Source organism: Symphalangus syndactylus, chromosome 11 (genome assembly GCF_028878055.3).
Source record: "Symphalangus syndactylus isolate Jambi chromosome 11, NHGRI_mSymSyn1-v2.1_pri, whole genome shotgun sequence".
NCBI lineage: Eukaryota > Metazoa > Chordata > Mammalia > Primates > Hylobatidae > Symphalangus > Symphalangus syndactylus.
The window spans coordinates 125975134-125997571 of NC_072433.2; the positions used below are offsets into that span (position 1 = coordinate 125975134).

Below are 22438 nucleotides of genomic sequence, written 5' to 3' on the forward strand. Positions count from 1 at the left end.
CTCTGGGAAAGCAGAGGGGCATTAGCACATCACGACCAGCTTTCTCCTGGGCCCCACTTCGGCTGTGCCCAGGCCTGCATGTGTTCAGAGCAAGACGCCTGTGCTGAGTTCACTGACTGGAGTGCCCTAAGCCCTGCCCATGGCATTCACCAGCATAAGTATTAACATGGTCACTATTGCTTAAGTGGCAATACCATGTCAGCAATTGTCCTAAAGATATGCACACATGTGTATTTGTATATGTAGGTATGTATGTAACTATCCATATAATCTCATATTTTAAAATAAATCTAATACACATATAATCTCATGCACAGGTGTAAAGTTCATTTAATCACTAAAAAGTGACAATGTGCCCAAAACCCTTCTAAGCACTCTACATATAGATAAAAATCTCATGTATATATGTATATAATCTTATTTAAATATATATTTCATATACTTGCAAAAATGTAATATACCTAACACACACATATACAAAAATCACATTAAGTCTTTAAATAGTGACTTTATGCCAACAACTGTACTAATAATTGTGTATAATAATGACATGTCATCTAATTTACATGACTCATAAAAAAGATCCTGCAAATATATATATATATACACGAGAAAATCTCATTTAATCATTAAACAGTGACTATATGTTAGCAACTGTTCTAAATACTATATATACTCATTTATATATAAATCTCTAATGCAAATTTCATTTAATCATTAAAAATGACTATAGGCCAATAACTGTTTTCTATATTATACATTATAATTTTAGATTTCAGCATCATTTATATACTTAAACTTTATATATATATATATAAAAGTTCACAAATATACAGACACACAGACATATACACAGGTGTGTGTAACTCTGTTAACCCTTCGAAAAGTCCCTAGAGGCAGGCATAGTTATCCTCAAAGGCTGAGCAAAGCCAGACACCTGGCACCTGTGATAATCAGGTGTATTAGTCCGTCCTCACACTATTATAAAGAAGTACCTGAGACTGGGTAATTCATGAAGAAAACAGGTTTAATTGAGTCACAGTTCAGCAGGCTTAACAGGAAGCATGACTGAGAAGCCTCAGGAAATTTACTATCATGGTGTAAGATGAAAGGGAAGCAAGCACATTCTTCACATGGCGGCAGGATAGAGAGAGAGCAACTGGCGATATGCCACACACTTTTAAACCATCAGATCTCATGAGAACTCACTATCATGAGAACAGCATAGGGAAAACCACCCCCACAATTCAATTACTTCCTACCAGGTCCCTCCCCCAACATTGAGAATTACAATGCGACATGAGATTTGGGTGGGGACACAGAGTCAAATCATATCACTAGGTCTCAGCTGGGCTCCTGGAACTCACACTTAGACCTGCTCCCACGAATCCCAGAGCCACTGCTGCCTCATTTAAGGGCAATTCTAGTTTTGCAGCTGCTTGGGCTCAAAGTCCCAGGCTCACCCTTGACCCCTCTCTCTGTCTGACTCCACAGCCCATCCACCTGCAAATCTTTGCCTTCAAAACAGACTCAGGGTTTTGCTCCTTTTCACCACCTCAACCGCCCCACCTCTGATTAAATTCAAGCCTCTTTCGAGGTGCAGACGGACAATCCCAAGTGTCTCATGTTACTGACCTTGCTCCTGCCATCACTGGCTTTTGTGTGTTTACATGGAGGAAATTTGTTGAAGCACAAGTCAGCCCAGGCACTCCTCTCTGCACCCTCCAGGGTCTCCCATCTCACTTGGAGTGAAAGCTCAAGTCATTGTCACAGCCCACAAAGCCCTACAGCGTGTCTCTCATATGGAGAATGCCACCACATTGAAATCACCACTTTCTAATGCCTGGATAATTTCTAGATGTAATTTGTGTATCTCACATTTATTAAGAAGGGTTTGTTAAGAGGACTCCATTAGAGAGAACTGTGCTACCCACTATTACACACACACACACCCATAAAGCAAGAAAAGAGGTCTCCCCTTTCATCTCAGGTTGAAGGATGCAGCCTTACATATACCTCCCAAAACTTGGAGGACATAGTAGATTGGTGTCTGACTCATGCCTGAGAAATCCCTTGCATCAGTTTGGACAGATGATGCATGAGTGTTTCCCATGAACCACATGTGGTGTGGCATGGCAAAGAACTGGCCTGGGGACTGTCTTGCCCTAAAGGGGTCAACAGAGATGAACTGGAAAAGCTGACAGTGGACAACCAGACTCCTAGGAGCTGAAGGAATAGCTGATGACATAGGGTTCATCTGGCAATTATAGGGGACTGCCCACCATCAACTGAGGGAGGTCACTAAAACCTCATACAATTTCACTATGTGACAGAGTCAGGTATAAACACCTAAGAGGCCCAGAGAATGAAAAGCCCCACCTGTCAACAGCACCAGTCACAGAAGATCTTTCCTGCTTTTCCCAATGCAGAAAAGGCAGCAAGGATCAGAGACACTTTAAATGAAGTTGGGAGCAATGATTCTTATGTGGAAAATGGTCATTTTTGATTACTGAATTGAGACTGTGTTTGTGACTAGTAACTCTTACCTATGAATGAGAGAAAGCTCCTGAAACCCATCAAGATTTCATTCAGGGTTAGGGAAGGACTACTCCCATTAAACAGACTTAAAGGGACAGTGAGAGGCAAATCAAGTTGCTTTTGTGATTGCACTCCATTACTGCTTATTCAGTACACTGCTTCATCACTTAATTACTGATATATCTGATGGATGTGGGGTCTCAGCCCACTTCACTCTCTTTGTTCTTAACTTTCTTGGGGGAGGGGTTCTTTCAGCGTAATGTCACATCAAAGCTAGCAAGTGAGAGATAATTGAAATAAGGAGGGTTTGTCTTATAGCTATTATACTCTGAAACATAAAAAAGACCTCATCCAATCTATTGGAGGGGCCATAAGAAGCTAGGAGCAAAGGACCCCTCAGCTATGACCTTCACTACTTAAGATGGAATAAGGTCTTTAGAGAAGGGGAAAACAGTCACACAAAACAACGATAACACCAAGAACAACGGAAAGCAAAAAGAAAAGGGAGTCAGCAGAGGGAAAATCCTGAGCTCCATCCAATTCTGGCTTCCCCACAGACCGAAAAGTATGGAGAATATGAACAATCAATGTGGCACCATCTTCTAGACTTTCAGTGTTCATAATTGTGTAAGATGCTCTCTCCAGCACTGTACTGTAGACATGTCAAGAATCATGGCAGATTACCCACCCTTCTCACATTACTAGACTCCAAGCTCCTGTATGACTGGGGCTGTCTTGAGTAATCTCAAGATTCCCCAGCACCTGTGCAGCTCCTGAGACACAGCAGGGGGCCCATTAGCCATTATTGAATGGATGGAAGAATGGATGAACAAACAGATAGATGGATGGATGGATGGAAGGATAATGTATGGATGAATGGAAGGATGATATACGGATGGATGGATGGAAGGATGGATGGATGGATAAAAGGATGACAGATGGACGATGGGCAGATGGACAGATAGGATGGATGGAAGAATGACAGAATGACAAGTGGATAGTTGGATTATGGACAGATGAACAGATAGGACGGATAAATGGGTGGATAAATAGAAGAATCACAGACGAATGGATGGTTGGATGATGCACAGATGGATGGATAGGATAGATGGATGGAAGGATGGCAGATGGACAGATGGCTGGATGATAGACAGGTGAATCAACAGGATGGATGGAAGAATGGGTGGACAGATGGAGGAACAGAAGGATGATGAGTGAATAATGGATAGATGGATAGATAGAAATGGATGGATGGATAGATGGAAGAATGGCAGACACATGAATCGTTGGATGATGGACAAATGGACAGGATAGATGGATGAGTGGATGGGTGAATGGATGGATGCGTAGATGGATGGGTATGGGTTGTAAAATGAATAAAAGGATGGCAGACAGATGGTCAGATGATAGACAGATGAACAGATAGGATGGATGGTTGGATAATGGACAGCCAGATGAATAGACAGGATGCATGGACGAATGGGTGGATGGATGAATGAATGGGTGGACAAATGAACGAACAGAAGAATGACAGATGGATGGACGGTTGGAAGACAGACATGGATAGGATGGGTGGATGGAAGGATGACAGACGGGCAAATGGTTGGAAGGACAGGCAGGTGAATATACAGGATGAATAGAAGAATGGGTGGAGAGATCAACAGAAGGATGGTGGATAGATGCATGGATGATGGACAGACAGACGGACAGGATGGATGGATGGAAGAATGGCAGATGCATGGATGATTGGATGATGGACAAACAGGATAGATGGATTAATGGATGGGTGGATGGATGGAACAATGAATGGTTGGATGCTGGACTGACAGACTAATACGATGGATGGGGGGAAGGGTAGATGACCTTGTGTAAATCCTTTTCCAAGAATCCCCTATTACCACAATTCCCTGAAAGACTTCCTATCAGTCTTTTCGGCAGCCCTCACAATGTTTCTGACGCCAGGCCCTAGAAACCAGGGGTCCTCACCAGGGTGCCACTCCTAAGAGCCATATTGTGATGATCAAAGCAATGAGAGCAAGTATGTGAAAGAACTTTGTGTAAGTCCATAGTGACAAACATGTGGCAGCTGGGATTGCCCAAGCTCGAGCTCCAGAGAGGTTTATCTGTAGTTGAGGAGGGAACCCCTGGTACAAGGAAACATTCTGGAAATATCAGGGAAGGGGTAAATGCTGATATCAACCCCCCAAAAAATCACTCCTGTGCCCCCAGTTCTGGGATCCTCTGGCATCAAGCTGTTGCTCCCACCTAGTGACTGTCTTCCTGAATAACTGAAGCCTCCTGGCTAAATCTGGGTAGTTTCTAGGGAGCAGAGGCACCAAATTCAGTTGCCTCTGCTCCCTAGAAACCCAGGCACAACCTAGAAATATCAGATGTCTCAACCCATAGAAGGCCCCCAAAAACTTCTCTGCTCAGAAACCACAGAATCTACTCATGAACTTTATGTGCAGCCTGCAAAAGGGGGAACACAAGCAAATGCAGACAAAGTTTCAACCTTTTTATTCAAAGCAGCTTCTCACAATGTATAAATACTGCATATTAGCACACATGAAAAATACAACTTCTAAGGCACCCAGAAATGTGTTCATACACGTTACAGGACCATTCACAAAGAGAGTGTACAATTTGCTCTAGACAGTCAGGATTTGATAAATCAGAAGATTATTATCCCTCAGTACTGCACCCAGTCTCAGTAAATATTTACAACATGGTGAGAAGGGGTCAGCTGTACCTGCTTTATAATTCTATGAAGTACTCAGACTTACAAATATTCAGAACTAGTTAAAGACTCTCCCATGATAATCTGGCAAAATAAAACAAGTAGCCTAATTTTGCAAAGGTCTCGGTGGATTTTGGTGTATGTTACATCCATGATCAAATCCAAACACTCCTAGGGTGGGCTGGATAAGTTTTTGGTAGCCTGCTTCATTATCAGAAGTTTGGTAATAAGCCTTACCAATAGAATACCACTTCTTCAGCATCAATCATTTCTCAACTGGTCAATGAATCAATGATTTCTTCATGAATGAGAATGGAGGGAGAACTGAAGACAATTCTTCTCACACCTAACAGGAATTAGAATGGGTCAATGAAGAACAAAAGGAGGCAGACATTTGGCAAGTGCAGGATTCCACTGTTCAGTATAGACATGTCTGAAAAATTCTTACCTTGGAGGTTCATATTCAGATGGAGGAGTCTACACTGGCCAGATAACCTGGAGGAGTACCAGGCCTCCACTTTTATGATATGGATACAGGCTTGGGACTACACAGCAGAAACACCAACCTGAGATAGTGAGCTTCAATTAGAAACTCATCTTTCAGAGCCTTTTCAATATGACAACGAATCCCCCTGTATGGCCAGCCAGGGGGAGCATGAGGTTGGTGGAAGTCAGCAGTTTCTCTGCACCATCAAGCATGCACATATCTGTCTAGATGTGCCCACAATCCATGAAACTCAGGCTTTGTTAGAATAATGGAATTCTTTGGTCCTCGGTTTTATGAAAGGCAATATTGTCACAATCCTGTCAACATCAACACTGGCAAATGACTTCAAGCTGGGACTAATGGCACAGGGACAAATTAAATACTAGATGGGAAACTCTACACTCTCCAAACTTCTAAGAGTCAGCTTCAAGAGCTCCAGCATCAGGCTAGATATAAGAGCTCCAGCATTAGGCTAGATGTTGCATCAATGAGATAAGGTTAAGCCATAAAAATGCCAGAGGTGAAGTTGAAAACTAGATATGGGTTTTTCTGACTGCCACACACACTGCAAAAATTTAAAGCAAATCTCCATCTTAATGGCTGATAAGTTGACTTTATAAATAAGTACCAGAGATGAACCAAATAACTTGATTTTAGCCATATGATGGCCCTGGACTACTTTATGTGGACAACCAAAAGGAATAATAATTTAAGTCTAAATTCTAGTTGGTTTTATTAAACTCCAAAAACAGTGCATACACTGTCAAGGAGCTCCATGATTTATGTTCTAGAAAAACAGACCTGGATCGACATATTCAGTTGATATGTTATGTTCTACATCTAGTTTGCCTTTGTCCTGCTAAACTCCAGTTTAGTATGGCTTGATACACATAGTTCATTGATAAGACACTGAGGACACATGGGAATGCTGATTGTGTAACTAAAATTGACTTCAGATTGTCTACACAGTAAGACTCACAGGTAAACTTTGTTAACATCTCTCAGGGAGTGCTCACCTTACCCAGAATGGATGTTTCCAAGTCATCAACAAGGAATCTGGGGCCAACTGCCAGGGTCAGGAGCAGGAAATGCCATTTGTTCAGAACAAATGATGGACCAGCAGCCTTCCCTATGACCGTGTCTAAACCATGTTTACAGTATGAAGGTAGCTCTGGAAAACCTCTCCTTGGTCTATTCTTATGGCCAAAGACAATCACCAAGGTGTCTCTCTGGTCCCTGCCACCATCAACTCAATCAAACTCTTCGGATTAGCCATGAATTACAGACTGCATTCAGTCCATCAGCATGGCTTACATTGCATGGAGGAAACAACCCGTATTACCCTTTTAAAATTTTTTTGCAACAAGCTTAAGGCTCTGTTCACAAACTCCATCAACTGCCACACAGCGAGAATTTACGGGGAGATCTTAAACTACTTATGTAGTTGCAATGTTGAAAAATTTACTGATCCTAATGGTAAGGCTTATTCACAAATTCAATACATTTTGAAATTATACTTCAAACGCAATTACTTCGAAAAAAGATTAACCTGCTCTCCAACAATATAAGAGCATTATATTCTAATGAAAAAAATTGGCACCAAACCAGTATGCTATTTTTCGAAAGAACAAGTGATATTAATGAAAAATATTGCCTAAAACGCATATCCTAACTTATCACAGAAATATAAAAGTTTATATTTTGAAAATATATACTGTATTAAAGTCTGTAAGCATTTCAACCAAAATTTGCAGAAATAACTAAGCAACACTTACCTACAACAAAAATATACATGCAAGACAACCCCAAATGGTTTCCCTTAAATATCTACAAAGGCAAAGTGTAGATTTTTAAAGATTATACAAAACCATTTACAGAGAATAAAATAAAATACTTAAGAAATCTCATTTAGAGTCTTAAATACTGTGTATATTAGTGAGAGTGTCTAGACTAATATATACAACAGATCTAAGTGTCTGAATACAGAAAAACAGAAGATAAGCAATTCTGCATTTTAAATATTCACTTAGGAAGATTTGAAGATGTTTCTATTTGTTTCTCTCTGTTAAAAAATTTCCACAGAAACCAGATTGGAAAATTTCATGGATGTGGCTAAATTCCAAATAAAAAAAAAATTACAAAATTTTTAAAACCAACAATTAATGGGAAATGCAATTCAGCATTCAGTGAAGGCTATTTTGAAATGTGGATATGTAGAGATACAGTTGCATTGTTCAAAGTCTATTGTGATTATTATTTTTCCATCTTTATACTAAACTTCACATGGGAAAAACATTTTCATGCTTCAGAGAGAACATTTCCTAGTTTAATCTATACCAAACAAGAATGACATTTTAAATCAATTCTCTGCTACTTTCTCATAGCTATCCAATGTCATTCTTACGATTTTGATGGCTGTTACCCAGACATTATTTCTATGCTGGAAGGGGCACGTTAAGTACATCAGCATTAGGCTGTGTCTTCCAAATGGTGAGGAGGTCTGACCACCCTAACAAAAGTTCTGCACAAAGTCCTCTTGGAACAGGGTTGTTAACCCAGATGGTCCCAGAAGATGCTGAGAATGAGCCATCATTGGGGTTGGGGCAGAGAGGGAAGGAGAGTTCTACTGCATGGCTAACAGGACCGGAGGGAGTGGACTGCTAGAAAGGTCTCTGACTAAAGAGGTGTCCTCAATTGCCCACCCACAGCTATTCTTTCAAACCCAAAGGTAATTGCAGGACGCGGCTGCCAAAATGAGCTGCAATTCCTCAAAGACCTGCCCAGGCTCTTGGGAGTGACTTATGGGGGAAGGTAGGGGAAAATGGTGGGGAGAGGGGAGAAAGGATCCCATGGACAGAGAGGGGGCCCTGGGGTGGAAGATCAAAAATCAAAGTCTGAGCAGTATCTCAGGAAAGCTATTAGGATAAACCCTGACACAACCAGAGGTCTGGTGTTTTCCATCCCAGATCGATTTGCTGTAAGTTACCTGGAATTCACCTACACAATATCAAAACGACTACCCAGAAAGTGAAAAATTCAGTCCACCTGCAGCAAACAGATTTCACCTGCTTCCACCCAATGGTGGAACTGACTGTATGCAAACAACCAAAATACAGACTTTCACCACCCCCGTTACACCCAGGAACTGTGAATTAACAGCAAGAATTCCACCTTAGAAATGGTTTCACATTCCTACCTTAATCTTCAGAGATCCTTGAAATGTTTAGAAGCTTGAATTTGATAGTACATCCAAAGCTGAAGCATTTCTAGTTCTTTCAAGCAGGGAACGAAGGTGGACACTGATCTGAAGGAATTTCTAAACATCCCCTTCCATGTCCAACGAGAATCTTGACCCCACTTCAACCGATGCTGAATATAACTGCGCCCAATCAGAAGCTCAAAAGAAAAGAGGGGGCTCTTTCTAATGAGAATTTAGTAGCAGTGAAGACACTGTCTGCCACAATATATAAGAACCAGGGTCATCTAAGGGTTTTGGAAAGCTCACATTTGCTTTCTCAAAGGAGATAAGATCCAGGTAGAGCTGTGACAACAGGCATTTGGGCAAAAGCAGGTGTCTCCCTATAGTAACTCCCTGTAGGACAGGTCTGCGGTCCTTACAGTATCCTACATGGACAAACAGGAGGGTACACGGGACTTCAATTCCATCCTCCTCTGGCTGAAGGAGAGGTTTCCCATCCTTCCTGACCCTCATGAACTCTTAAAGGAGACAGGCTTTCCAGGGAGGGAACCAAGGTCATCAGAAGGACCAGTAGTCCAGATTAACTTGAGGGTCACTGCTTAAAGGACCATGTCTCTAGATCTGGTGTAGACAATCAACGTGTTCTTTGACACCCAAAGCTCAGGGCCACAAATACATTCCACCTGCCCTGCCCAGTGCACCTGATTGCCTGGAGAAGACAAAGGACCATATAGAGTTAGAGAACTGTCACCAGGACTCTCTCTTCTGATCCTGCCTCACCTCTACCAGCTGTGCCCACCTCTTGCTGCCTTATTCCACTCTCTTCAAAGAAGGGCCAAGAAAGGCTGGTGCCCAACAGGAAAGGGGAAGAATGGGAGGGCCAAGGGCCTCCAGGAATACTCAAGGGCTGTGATGGAAACGGAAAAATCCCTCCATCCTGAGAATCTGAGAATCTAGCTTTCTCTGGGTGCTTGACCCATGGTTTAAACCTCACGCAGAACACACCCCTTCCACTTGTCTGCTCTCAACTTCAGGTTTGTACCTTTCTCCTCACCACTCAAAACCACAACCCCCAACCACTCCTTCTCTGTAGTTAATCCAGGGACTTGCGTCTGATGGTCTAACAGAGCTGCTGGAGTCCCCTTGCAGCCCAGGGACACGGGGGCAAGGAGATCTCATCCCTGGTCATTGCTCCCTATGTACATAAAAAAACTAGAAAAAAAACATGAGTCATTTCAGCTTCTGGGGGGAAAAGATTCAGACCTCCAGACAGCTCAGCAGAGTGGGAACTCTTCCCCAAACCCTGGGAGGCCAATACCAGAAATCACTGATCACATGGAAGCAATAGACTGCAGAATCCAAGTTCAGTCATTTGCCCCAAAGAAAAAAGTCTTACTCTAGACAATATGCTATTCCCAGGTAGGGACTATCCCCACCCCCGCCCGACATGACACAATTTGGGACTGGGTCTGTTTCAGGATCATTCAGGCTGAAAAGGCCCTTTATCTCCTTAAAGATGGCAGAGGGAAGAAAAAACTCTCCCAAGATGTCCCCTAAGGACAAACCTAAGGAACTAGTATTCTGTTATTATAGCTGAGAACTGTTTTACACAGAGGTGCAGCGCTATTCCTTTTGTCCACAGAAATCCTTCTGTTTCCATCTCTCTAAACTTTATTTCTACATGGTTCATTGCTAGAATGCACCAAACGGCATGAACCTTGTGTGGGATTTGGTCCAGGGCAGTATGAAAATAGTATCTGTGTGAACAACAGACATCACAATATATAAACAAAAATAAATAAATAAAATAAGTCCAAGGAAAGAAAAAACATTTCCCTAGTAGTTTGTTTTTGCAAAACTAGCTTTACATATAATACACATAAATTATCAGAATTTCCACTTACATTGTTTTAAAAATATATATTTAACAAAACATTTCTAAATGTACAATATCTGGGTTTCTAAATCACTCAATTGGGTTTTAAGACCAAGCCCTAATAGTCACACAGATTTGCGCTGGAGAGGAGACTGAAGCCAGGTGTGCACAATCATTTTGCTCATTGGTCTAGAAATTCCCTAAGATTGGTCGTCCTCTGACATCCGATCTAAACACAACAAGAGAGAGCCATGATGGCCAAGTCTCCAAGTCAGAGGCACTGTGTAGACACAGCCTGAGTCAGAAGAATGGGAAAGTGGTCTTCCCCTTCCTGGACCGCGATGGTGCATTTCAGCAAGTGGGGAAAGGACAGTGGCGCTTGGCGGAGCCCTGGGAAGATATAGCCCCGGAGAGCTCTCTGGCCAGGTAGGGCAGGGAGGTGGGAGAGGCCAAGTATGCTGCGTTTTCCATCCATTACACAAAATCAAACCAAGGAGGAGCAACCAAAGGACACGAGAAAATGGACACAACCCTACGCATAAACAGACACCTTGACAAACTCCTTGGCCGGGGCAGACACTGTGCTCTGGTTTCCGAAACACAGGGCAGAGCTGGAAGTTGGGGGCCCGTGAGCTGGGGCCCCTCAGACTTCATAAATTTTGTCCTGCAGGTAGCTGAAAAGGGAGTCAAGGCCTTTGGAGGAGCTCCAGAGCTGCTTGAGCATGAGGCATTCCTTCTCATTCACGTCTTCCAGCACGGATTTCAGGAAGCTCCGCACAAGGCATTTGGACTCCTCTAACACCTGGAGGGAAATAGACAGGCCTGATTAGCCGGGCACCGGGGACTCTGCTCCAGAACTAGGTACCTGGCCCATGGGGCACTGGCCAACCTCCCATACTCACAGCCAGAGAAGGCTGCCTCCTCCATCCTGGGCCTTCCCAGTTCCATGTTTCCAGCACGGCTATGAAAGGATCCCAGACGTGTCAAGACATGGAGCCCTGAGGCCCTGGGACGGCTCAGTGGGGCCCATGTCACCCCAGACCACTAGAGGCTTGCCTGTTACCCAACGGTGACACAAACATAGAGTCCTTTTCTGTAAGTGTCATGAAAAAGTGTGGGAGACACTGTTTTACCCTCCTGTGATTCACTTTCATGATCTGTTGGCAATAACTCAAGGATCACTGAGAACACAGAATAAGACGATGAAATGAACGAATGGTTGTCACAGTATCCGTACAACCCACACTAAGAGCAATGCCCCGTGTTCAGGCTACAATGTTAGTAATCATGGTAATAACAACTAATAACACTCAAAGCTATCACCTTCATAATCATTATAGTAAGGAGTAAAAATCATAGGAATGAATAACAATTATCACACCCATAGTAATAATTGTAGTAATGAGTAATAATGATCTTAGTAATCATGGTTATAAATGTAGTAGCTGCTGTCCACAGCTACGATAAATGATCATAAATGATCCATGATTATTCATTATTACTAAAGTATTATGTATATACACATATTATGTATTATATACATTATATATACATAAAAACACATGTATTTAGGTAAACACATGTATATATGTATATACACTATAATATATACATATATTATGTATATGTATAATATATAATTATGTGTATGTATTATATATTATATAATATATACATATTATGTATATATAGTATTAATCCTACAGAGTTATTACTAAGATGATTACTACCATCATCATAGTAATGAGCAATAATCATACTAATGAGTAATAATCATAGTAATAATAGTCACAGCAAAGAGCAATAATCATAGTAACAATAGTAATAATAATCACAGCAATGAGCAATAATCATAGTAACAATAGTAATAATCATAGTAATGAGTAATAATCATAGCAACAGTAATCATATTAATGAGCAATAATCATAGTAATGGTCTTAGTAATGAGCAATAATCACAGTAACAACAGTAATAATCATAGTAGTGAGTAAAAATTCATAGCAGTCATAGTAATACTAATCATAGTAATGAGTAATGATTGTAGTAATATTTGTAATAACTATAATAATGCCACTATGATCACCATTATCCAACAGGATCTAAGAGAAATACGTTTCCTGAATTCTTTCATTTACTTCTCATGATAACCCTGCAAGTAAGCAGTCTTTTGATCCCCATGTTACAGATGCAGAACCCAAAACTCCATGATGTAAAGTGGCCCAGAGCTGCCTGACTACTCAGGGGTAGAAGGAGCAGGAAAACCTGGTCTGGCTGATTCCAACAGCCATGCTGCTGCTGCCGCCCTCTGGCAGAGGTATGGCCAGAAGTGAAGGCTTTGCGCATTCTTTGCTGGCCTCCACCAGCCTCTCCTGAAATGCCTTCAAACAGAAAGAAGCAAGATGGCAGCTCCCTGGCTCCAGCAGACTGGGAGGGGCTGCACCCTCACTCCCCTGCCTGGGCTGGAGGCTGCAGGTGGTAGCATGAGCTGCCAGACCCAGCTGGCTCTTTCCCCCTGGAATGGCCTCAAAGAGCACAAACTCCCAGAGGCCATGGGCTTTACTCTGCTGGAGTAGTTCCATTGTTGGGAAACACCCCCCGCACTCCTGAATTCACAGCTGTTGGCAGCAGAGACCTCCTTGCAGTATTCCTTGTCCTAAGAGCCTGTCCCCTCAGGTGTCCTTCAAGAGTTGGTTTCACCTGAGCCTCTCTTCCCTGCCAAAGAACAGGTCAAACCCCTCCCTGCAGCTTGCAGGCCAGTCTCCCACCCTCTTTTTCAGTCACATGTTTCCTAGCATCCCCGTGCCACCTGACCGCACACTGCTGCCTACACTCCCTGTGGATTTCCTGTCTTGAGTACCCTCACTCTTGCCACTTCCTCTGCTTAGAATTTCTACCTGTCTCTCCATGAAGTTAACCCCACGGTGATCAAACACCCCTGTTTGCCCAGGACTAAGGGGCATATGGTTTGCCTGTGTCCCAACCCAAATCTCATCTTGAATTGTAGCTCCCATAATTCCCACATGTTGTGGGAGGGACCCTGTGGGAGATAATTGAATGACAGAGGCAGTTTCCCCCACACTGTTCCCCTGGTAGTGAATAAGTCTCAAGAGATCTGATGATTTTATAAGGGGTTTCCCCTTTCGCTTGGTTGTCACTTCTGTCTTGTCTGCCGCCATGTAAGACATGCCTTTGGCCTTCCACCATGATTGTGAGGCCTCCCCAGCCACATGGAACAGTGACTCTATTAAATCTCCTTTTCTTTATAAATTACCCAGTCTCGGGTATGTCTTTATCAGCAGCGTGAGAACAATGGGGTTTCCTAGGATGCAGGATTTTCAGTCCTCACACCAGGAGAGTCCCAGACAAGGTGGGGCAAATTGGTGACCCTAGTCATTAGTAAGATTAAAAGAGAATCCACGTGAAGAGATCAGCAATGCCCGTGGCCCACCTGAGTGTTCACTAACAACCTGGAGACTGCCACCCCCCACCGTCACCCTCACCCCGCGGGCACTGTCTGTTCAGCTTGCAGGGGGCACGGCTTAAACACAGTAGGTGTCAACAGTCAGGGATGAGGCCCAGCAGGAGAAGCATGACAGCCGGGTGTGAACACAGGCAGAGGGAGACAAAGAAGGGAGGGGCAAGGGTCTGGCCCCAAAAATGCACGCAGCAGCTCCCTGTTTCTCAAGCACAGAGCGAGTCCTAGAACCTCAATCTCCCAAAATGCCTCTCTCAGCTCCGGAACCGGCCCTGGGGCTGCAGGAGTGGCCTTGTCTCCACCTTCCCACAGGATATTCGCCTGCTGTGCTCTGAGTGACTGTTATGAGATAAAATCAACACTTAATTAAAAACCACTGCCTCTGCGGAGGTGTTATTTGTTTATGTGTTTTTCAGTGCATCTTCAAACAGTGACATTTAAATGTGCCGAGCAGTTGGTGGAGAAAAGAAATGAAATAGAGGCATGGTGTGTACAGCTTTCTCTAGTCATCTCTGGATGGGTTCAATACTTTTTGTCCTTACTTGTCTTTGCTTCTCATTTCTTTGAAAGCTACAGATGTTTTGCGCTTTTGTGCATGTTTAGGACTTTCTTTGAAAGCAGTGACGCTACCCTAGAGTATCCATCTCTCCTGTGGGGTTTCTCTGCCTGGAGATGATGGAGAATTTGTAATGATGCTGACTGTCTCCCTCTGATTGAAGCTGTCAATACTGAGAAAAGGCATGTGTTAAATTGCAAAGGGTCTTTTGCTTATTCCCTGTGCGACCTCTGGCAAGTCACTGAAGCCCTCTAAGCCTTGCTGTCCTCATCTGTAAAATGGGTCTATCATAAGGACAAGCACGCAGGAGGCGCACGAACTCACCACAGCACTGCAGGATGCCATCTCCTTGACCCGCAGCATGACCTCCTGGCTGAATGTGGTGGGCCAGAAGACCTGCGACACCAGCCCCCTGCTGCAGGCCTCCTGGGCAGTGAGCTTCCGCCCACAGAACAGCATCTCATTGGCCTGAAAAAGCAAAAGCAGGCGAAGACTGAGGGCCTGGAAGTCCACCCATGTCCCTCAGCTGGTCCAGGGCTTGCCACCTGCAACCATCTCAGTTCTGGAAGGCATCTCGCCTTCCAGATCCTTATCTTATTTTGGGGTCAGATAAGCTTTGGGAATTGCACGGAAATGTTTGTGTCCATGAGAAGGTCCACAGCTTTCATTAAATTCCCCGAAGAAGCTGTGTATTTACTGTGACTCTGTATGCCCCACGCCCCTCCCCATTTCTGGTGGCAGACCCATGGGCATGGGTTGTGGGATGGGTACATTTCAGAGCCGATGACCCAGCCGTGATGACATCATTGACACTGAAATGTACCCAGCCCACAACAGCCCAGGGATAAAGAGATGCTCCCTTCTAGATAATAAAGCTCAAGTGGGGTTTCGAGCTGCAGGTGTGGCGGAAAAGTCTTTCTTCCTCTTTGACTGCAGGCTAACATCAGTGAGCCCAAGGGCCATCCATGGCTGTGTCCCGGCCTGTGGAGAGGTGGGGCCACAAGGAAAGGAGAAATAGGGGAAGAGAGAGAGAGAGAGAGAGAAACATTAAGAGAAAGAGAGAGAGACCTGATGGTACTTGAATTCCCCAGCCCTGTCTCCCGAAGGGAACTGCCACTTCTGCTTTCCAGCTGGGAGAACCATTAAGCTCCTTTTTAAAAAATCAAACTGGTTAAAGCGCCTCCATCACGGGCAGCCAAAAAGGTCCTGAATGACACCACAATACCCAAGCAGAGACGTGCATCTCTCCTAGCAGCTCAGGGCTGGGCAAGGGCACTGCCCAGTCGTGAAGGGCAGACAGCAACCTTCCCTGGGCTCTGGTGACCTGGGATATCTCTGTACCACACTCCCCAGAGAATTTCCTTTTGCTTTGAAATTCACAGCTGTCATACAAGGTCTGGGAGGAGCTACATAGATAAGGTCCTAGGCACAGACAGAGAACATGATAATAATAAGCTGCAACTGACAGACTGTGACTGACAATTAGGGCATAATGGTCAAATCCATGTGATAGGGTCTGCAGGGCCGGCAACGCCTTCCCCACCTGCTCTTCTCTCCTGCCTCTATGTGCTAGCTCCTCTTGGGTTGGCGTTGAAATGCCAGGCACTCTCAGGCCTCCAGAGCTATGCGAAGTTCCCCCACTTAGTTCTGGTTGTCACTGATAGTTCATGATGACCCAGAGGACAATCTTTCACATCAGGGTGGAGGACAATCTTTTATGTCGATAGCAAGTCTTAGCATATGCTTGCTTGGTTCAAGATTTGAACATCAATGGAGGACTTGATGCTTTCTGAAGAACACCTCAGTCAAATGAACTCAGCAGAAGTTTGCCGGGTGAAGTGGCAAATGGCCATATCTGCTCCAATGAACCTGGATTCAGATCCACTGGAAGCTAATCCCTGGCAGGTGCGAGTTGCAAGGTGAGGCCTCCATTCATACGGAAAGGCTCCTGGCCACCTCTCAGACACCATATCCTGCAGTGCCCTCTTCGAAGAGAGAACTTAGGGGTATTATCCAGAAGCCTAAGGATTCAGAGAGAAAGGGGATTCTTGGGCGGAGGTAGGGTGTGCCTGGTGAAATTAACAAACCACCCACTGTACAGCTAAGAAAACAAGAACATAAACAGAGTTTAGTCACTGAAGTGTGACTGTGGGCAAGTCACTTAACGTCACAAAGCCTCAATCTTCTCTGCTGTCCAAGAGGCATCATGACAGCACCAAGCTCCCAGCACAGAGGCGAGGTTAACTGAGAGGTGCTTAGAACAGGGCCTGGTATGTGCAGAAGGGGTAGTAGAGATTTGCTATTTTTGTTATGGTTGGTGATGTCATTTTCAAAACAGAACAAGGAGGAATATGAAGGAAGGAAAAGGGACACCGCTTTTCAGCCTCACTATTGTAACAAAAGCAGGACTTGAGAGATGAGAAGAATGGGCTTGCAGGCCCTCAGATGGAACAGTGGGTGATGGAACTGCAAAGGAAGACAAGAAACCCAGTGTAAAAGCCCCTGCTCTTCCACAGGTGCTTGCCCAGGTGCAAAAGTCACAGCCCTGAGAATGTGCAGAGCTGCCTCAAGAGCATGAGAGTAATGTCAAAGGTGGTTGTTGACCTTCCGATAAAATCAAGATGTCAAAAGAAACATCCTGGAGTCTGTTCCTAAAAAGGAACAATTCACAATAGCCGTGGGGTCACAATGGACTGTTCTCTTTTGAAGAGAGAACTTAAGGATATTATCCAGAAGCCTAAGGACTCATAGAGAAAGGGGAATCTTGGGCGGAGGTAGGGTGTCCCTAGTGAAGACCCATAAAATTCACAAACAACCCATGCTAGAGCTAAGAAAACAAGAACATAAACAGAGTTTAGTCACTGGCATGTGACTCTGGGCAAGGCACTTAACGTCACAAAGCCACAATCTTCTCTGCTGTCCAAGAGGCATGATGACAGCACCAAGCTGCCAGCACACTTTGCAGGGCCGGGAGGCAGCACTCGGCCTTTCCTCTGGGGTTGCAGAGTTTGGCCCTGTCACCTAAGGGGTGCTTCTCTAGCAGTTTTGTGGGTCTCCTGTGACCTATGGCATCTGCTGGCAGATGCCCCCAGTGGACCCTGGGCAGACCTTTCTGAGACGGGCACAATGCAGAAGGCCCAGCACCCTCCCCGGCGTGCCAGGCTCACAGGAGCCACTGCCATGGCCTCATCCCTCGCCCTCTCCCCACCATCCTCACCAGGCCCCAGCCACACTGACATGACCACTCTCAACCCAGGGCCTGCCAGGCCCACTCCCTGCTCTGTTCTGCCATTCGTGCATCCTCCGCCTGGAATTCTTGGGTCTGTTCAAATGTCACCTGTTCAAAGGGGTCCTCTCTGAGCAAGGTGGGACCTCCTTCGAAGACACAGAGCTGGGGAATAGAAGGTCTGAAGAGCAGGGTTTTTGTTCACCCCTGGATTCCTGGTGGGTGTGGCGAGCCGGGCACTTAGTGGATTTGCAGTATTTGAAGAAAGGGAGAGGAAAAAGGGAGCTGACTGGCTAGAGGGGGCTGGAAGGAGCGGACTCCCTGAGAACCTTCTGAGATCCAGCTGGGACCTGTGCTTATAAAATAAGGATTAGCCCATAAGAGCTGAGTTCAGAGCTCATGGCTGCTTTGAACAGCAGAGGCTGCCTGAGAGTCCACAGGGGAGGAGCTGTCATAGGAAGTCCAGACCCAGCAGCACGGCACCTCCAGCACCTACTCGGACCAGCTACACGTTCTGAACCCCTCCCTGGTCCTGACAGCTAATCTCAGATTAACCCCTCAGATGTGGGACCTATTTAATAAGAGGCTGGGTTCGCAGCACAGACAGTGGAACCAGCCAGTTCATGCTCAAATCCCACAACTGGCATTACAACTGCATGCCTTTCGACAACTCACTAAACCTCTCTAGCCTCAGTCTCCATATCCGCAAAATGGGGATCACAGCTGTCCTGCCTCACAGGGGCGTGGACTGCGTTGACAGCCCAGCCCAGCACGCAGCAAGGGCTTCCTATGTGCCAGCTGTCATCACTGCTCTCCCCTGTCCAGACTTGCTTCTGGATGTTGGTGCAGAAACTGACCACAGCTTACAGTGGACTCTGCCGCCTCCGTTGGACAGTGGCTCTGTCTGCCCCACCTGGTGACACGACTTCTCTGAGCTTAACGTTCCATCTGTAAGATGGAAATCGCAACTGTTTCCACATGGGGTGCAGACTGCTTTGTGTTCACTGAATACCTTTCCCTCTTCTTGCTGGACATGCGCTGGGCTACGTCTCCCGGCCTCCCTTGCAGGCGCATGTGGCCAGAAGCTGAGTCACGGCCAATGGCACATGAGTGGAGGTGAAGATGCCCCTGCAGGCCTGGCCCGTGAAGCCCTCCAGGGTGATGCTTCTGGCTCTCTCTTCTCTCCCATTGGCTGGAAGTGAGGGCACATTTACTGGATGGGAGATACCCGGGTCCCCAGATATTGTGGGTGGCTCCTACACGTATGCTGGACCACGCAAGAGTAAGAAGGCAAGTTTTGTCGTTAAAGCCACTGAGACTGTGGGCTGCTTGTTACAGCACCCAGCTAATCCTAGGACATGCCTTCAGGGGGTTGGAGTGAGGAATAATTGAGACACCATGCAGAGTGCATGGTCCATACACTGACATCATCGCCATCTTCTCAGGCCAGGCTACACCATCTGGCACTGAAGGCATGAAGGATATGAGGCAGCCGAGCCAATCCGCAGGCTGACAACACCCTCAGGTTTCTAGCCCCATGAAAAGCCCCTAAACCCAAGGCAGAGGAAGGATCCTGCTGGGACCCGAATCCAGGTATCACAGGAGGCTTACCAGTGCGACGCCCAGGATCTGGGGGAAGGTGTAGGAGGAGCAGCCAGCAGGCGTGAGGCGGATGGTGGCGTAGGGCGTCTGGAACCAGGCCTTCTCACTGGCCCACACGATGTCACAGAGGGGTAGGATGGAGGCACCCAGGCCCAGGGCCGGCCCATTGATGGCCACCACGATAGGCTTCTTAAACTGGATAAAGGCCTTCACAAAGTCCCTGGGAGGGAAAGAAGATCCTCTTGAACAGGTGACTACAGCTTGCTAAGCCCCATTGGAACCCTTGACTCTCCCAGGTGCTGTGAGGAGCACCCTCAGGTCATCAGAGGTGAGAGGTGCCAAGCAAGGGCCTCATTGCCTGGACATGGAACCACCAGCTGTCAGATTTCCTGAGGCATACTGATGGGGTCACTGCATGTCCTGGTTTGCTCAGATCGCCCCAGTTCATGCCCCATGTCCTAGCACTGCACCCAGTTACCATCTCCTTCCACTCTCAAAATCCATGGCTTAGACAGTAAGTTATATGGGTACCCTATATATTGACAGAATTTGCATATATCCTAAGGAAGTCAACCTTAACGTTAAGGTGAAGAACCAGGACCAAAGGGAAGGTGTAACAGGGAGGCATATTTCAACTCAAAGAGAGAAAGAATGTTCTAACATCTCTGGCCAAAGGTGAAAGGAGTGGCTTCGTGGGGTATCAATTCCTCATTCCTGAAGGCATTTGCATTTTAGCTCCATGATTATGCTGGGTGATGCTGTAGAGGGACTTCAAGCTTCAGATGGTGGGTACATGCTGGGACTGATGACATTTAAGATTTATTTCAAAAATCACACCTAGGATGGTCTGATTCTGAATTACCTGCAGGGATGCCAGACTCATCAAGGGTGGTTCTAAGATGCTGAATATGTTAGGATGGCTCTGACTAAAATTGGGCTCCCTGTAGGCAGGAGCTAGAATCATGGCTACAAGACTGGGCAATATTTTCTCTCCCTGCCCTTCTGCACTGAGCAAGGCATGTACCTTTACCAATTACACAGAGCCATCAGCAATGACCTCTATTTCCTTTGCCTCAGAAGGCTTTTTGCCTTTTCCTAGTTGCTATGTATGATCTATAAAATTTTAACATTCATCTGGACATGGAAGAAAGACACAAGATGTCTAGTAAAGTCTGCATCCTTCATTACTTTCAGAGGGAAGATTAGAAACTCTAAGAACTCACGAGAATAAAATCCAAATGCCCATGACCTTGGTCTGACCTTGGCCTGCCTCAGCTTACCTCTCCAGGTTTCCCTCACATCACTCTTGCCCTTGCTCACTGTGCATGAGCCACATGGGCCTCTGACAGTTCTTAGAAAACACCATTATCAAAATTTGCAATCACCGTAGCTAACTATTTGCTTGTTTTTGGATTCTTCTTCCCCTTTAGCTCCTTAAGGACACCCAGAGGTCTGCTTGGGGCACTGCTTGGCTTCCATCAATATTGGAATTAGCACTCAGTAAACAGCTGTTGAGCAAATACATGAGTCTCCCAGAACAAGAACAAATACTGCAGAGGTGTGGCAATGGTGAACCAGCTCTTCACCAAACCTGTTTTCCCTCTTCTGCCCAGGTCTGCTGGCCAGCCACATTTCCCATCTCCGACTGCATGTGGCTGTGGCCAAGTCACCAAGTGCTGGCCAAACAGGATGTGAGCAAAAACCCACCAGTACCACTTCCAAGGGCACACCAAACCTCCCACCATGGCGTCCTCCAAGCCCATTCATCTTGATGAGCACAGCAGTCTTGGAAGACATTTGCCGAGCCACAGGATGGAAGAAGTCTAGGTTCCTGAGTCACCAATGGGAAGACAGCCACGGGCTGATGGTGACATCCATTTTAGGTTTATGTATGTGACAAGTACATTTCTATATATGAGGTTTACTTGTTACAACAGCTAATACTTAACTAATACAAAAGTCGAGGCCAGGCACGGTCATTCACGCCTGTAATCCCAGCACTGTGGGAGGCCGAGGTGGGCGGATCACAAGGTCAGGAGTTCTAGACCAGCCTGGCCAATATGGTGAAACCCCGTCTCTACTAAAAATACAAAAATTAGTCGGGTGTGGTGGCGGATGCCTGTAGTCCCAGCTACTTGGGAGGCTGAGGCAGGAGGATCGCTTGAACGCAGGAGGTGGAGGTTGTAGTGAGCTGAGATCCATGTATTCCAGCAAAGGAGACAGAGTGAGACTCTGTCTCAAAAAAAAAAAGTCGAGCTGATTTATCCGTTCTCAATCAATACTGTTCCTTCCCCCAACTCTTATCAAAAGTTGTGGATATCATAATGATATACTGGGATCAGATTCAACTGCGAGAAGTCTACTTAATGTTCTGCCGGGGTAGAAGGTATCTTACGATCAATGTAAGTCATCATGAAAGTACATGCCTCTGACTCATGCTTGAGGCATCGCACTCCCTGAGACGGTGGAGTTAGCTCTCAGTCCCTGCTGGCCCCCGAAAGGTACTACTTCAGACAGGGAGTTCTGGCTCCATGACTTCTGAAGCTTGGTATTCCAGTGGCCCATCTCCTGACATCATTCACTTCCTAACCTAATGGTGAGGTTTCAGGTTAGGTCACTGGTTTTTCCAAGTCCTTTTCACTGAAAGCAATCTGGGGTCTGCGGAGGATATGGACTTTTTTGTAGAATCCTTGGGGGTTTGGATGACTTTTGTCAAACATCCCATTTCTGAGTGACCTCAT

At 45.4% G+C, this 22438-nt stretch overlaps 1 protein-coding gene across 8 annotated transcripts in view; it reads right to left on the minus strand.

Annotated features, from left to right (window-relative positions):
• Positions 1-5040: 5040 nt before the first annotated feature.
• CDYL2 (chromodomain Y like 2) overlaps positions 5041-22438 on the minus strand; it is a 216640-nt gene continuing 199242 nt past the window's right edge. For 7 of the 8 annotated variants that reach the window (XM_055299666.2, XM_055299669.2, XM_055299670.2 and 4 more), the window contains 3 exons: positions 19707-19917; positions 15194-15337; positions 5041-11639 (listed from right to left, as the gene is read on the minus strand). In XM_055299666.2, the coding sequence (XP_055155641.1) occupies positions 11481-11639; positions 15194-15337; positions 19707-19917 (514 nt within the window). In that variant the 3' untranslated portion in view covers positions 5041-11480. Of the gene's footprint in view, positions 11640-12869; positions 15042-15193; positions 15338-19706; positions 19918-22438 lie in introns of those variants that run through there. The other variant, XM_055299668.2, reaches the window with a different exon arrangement.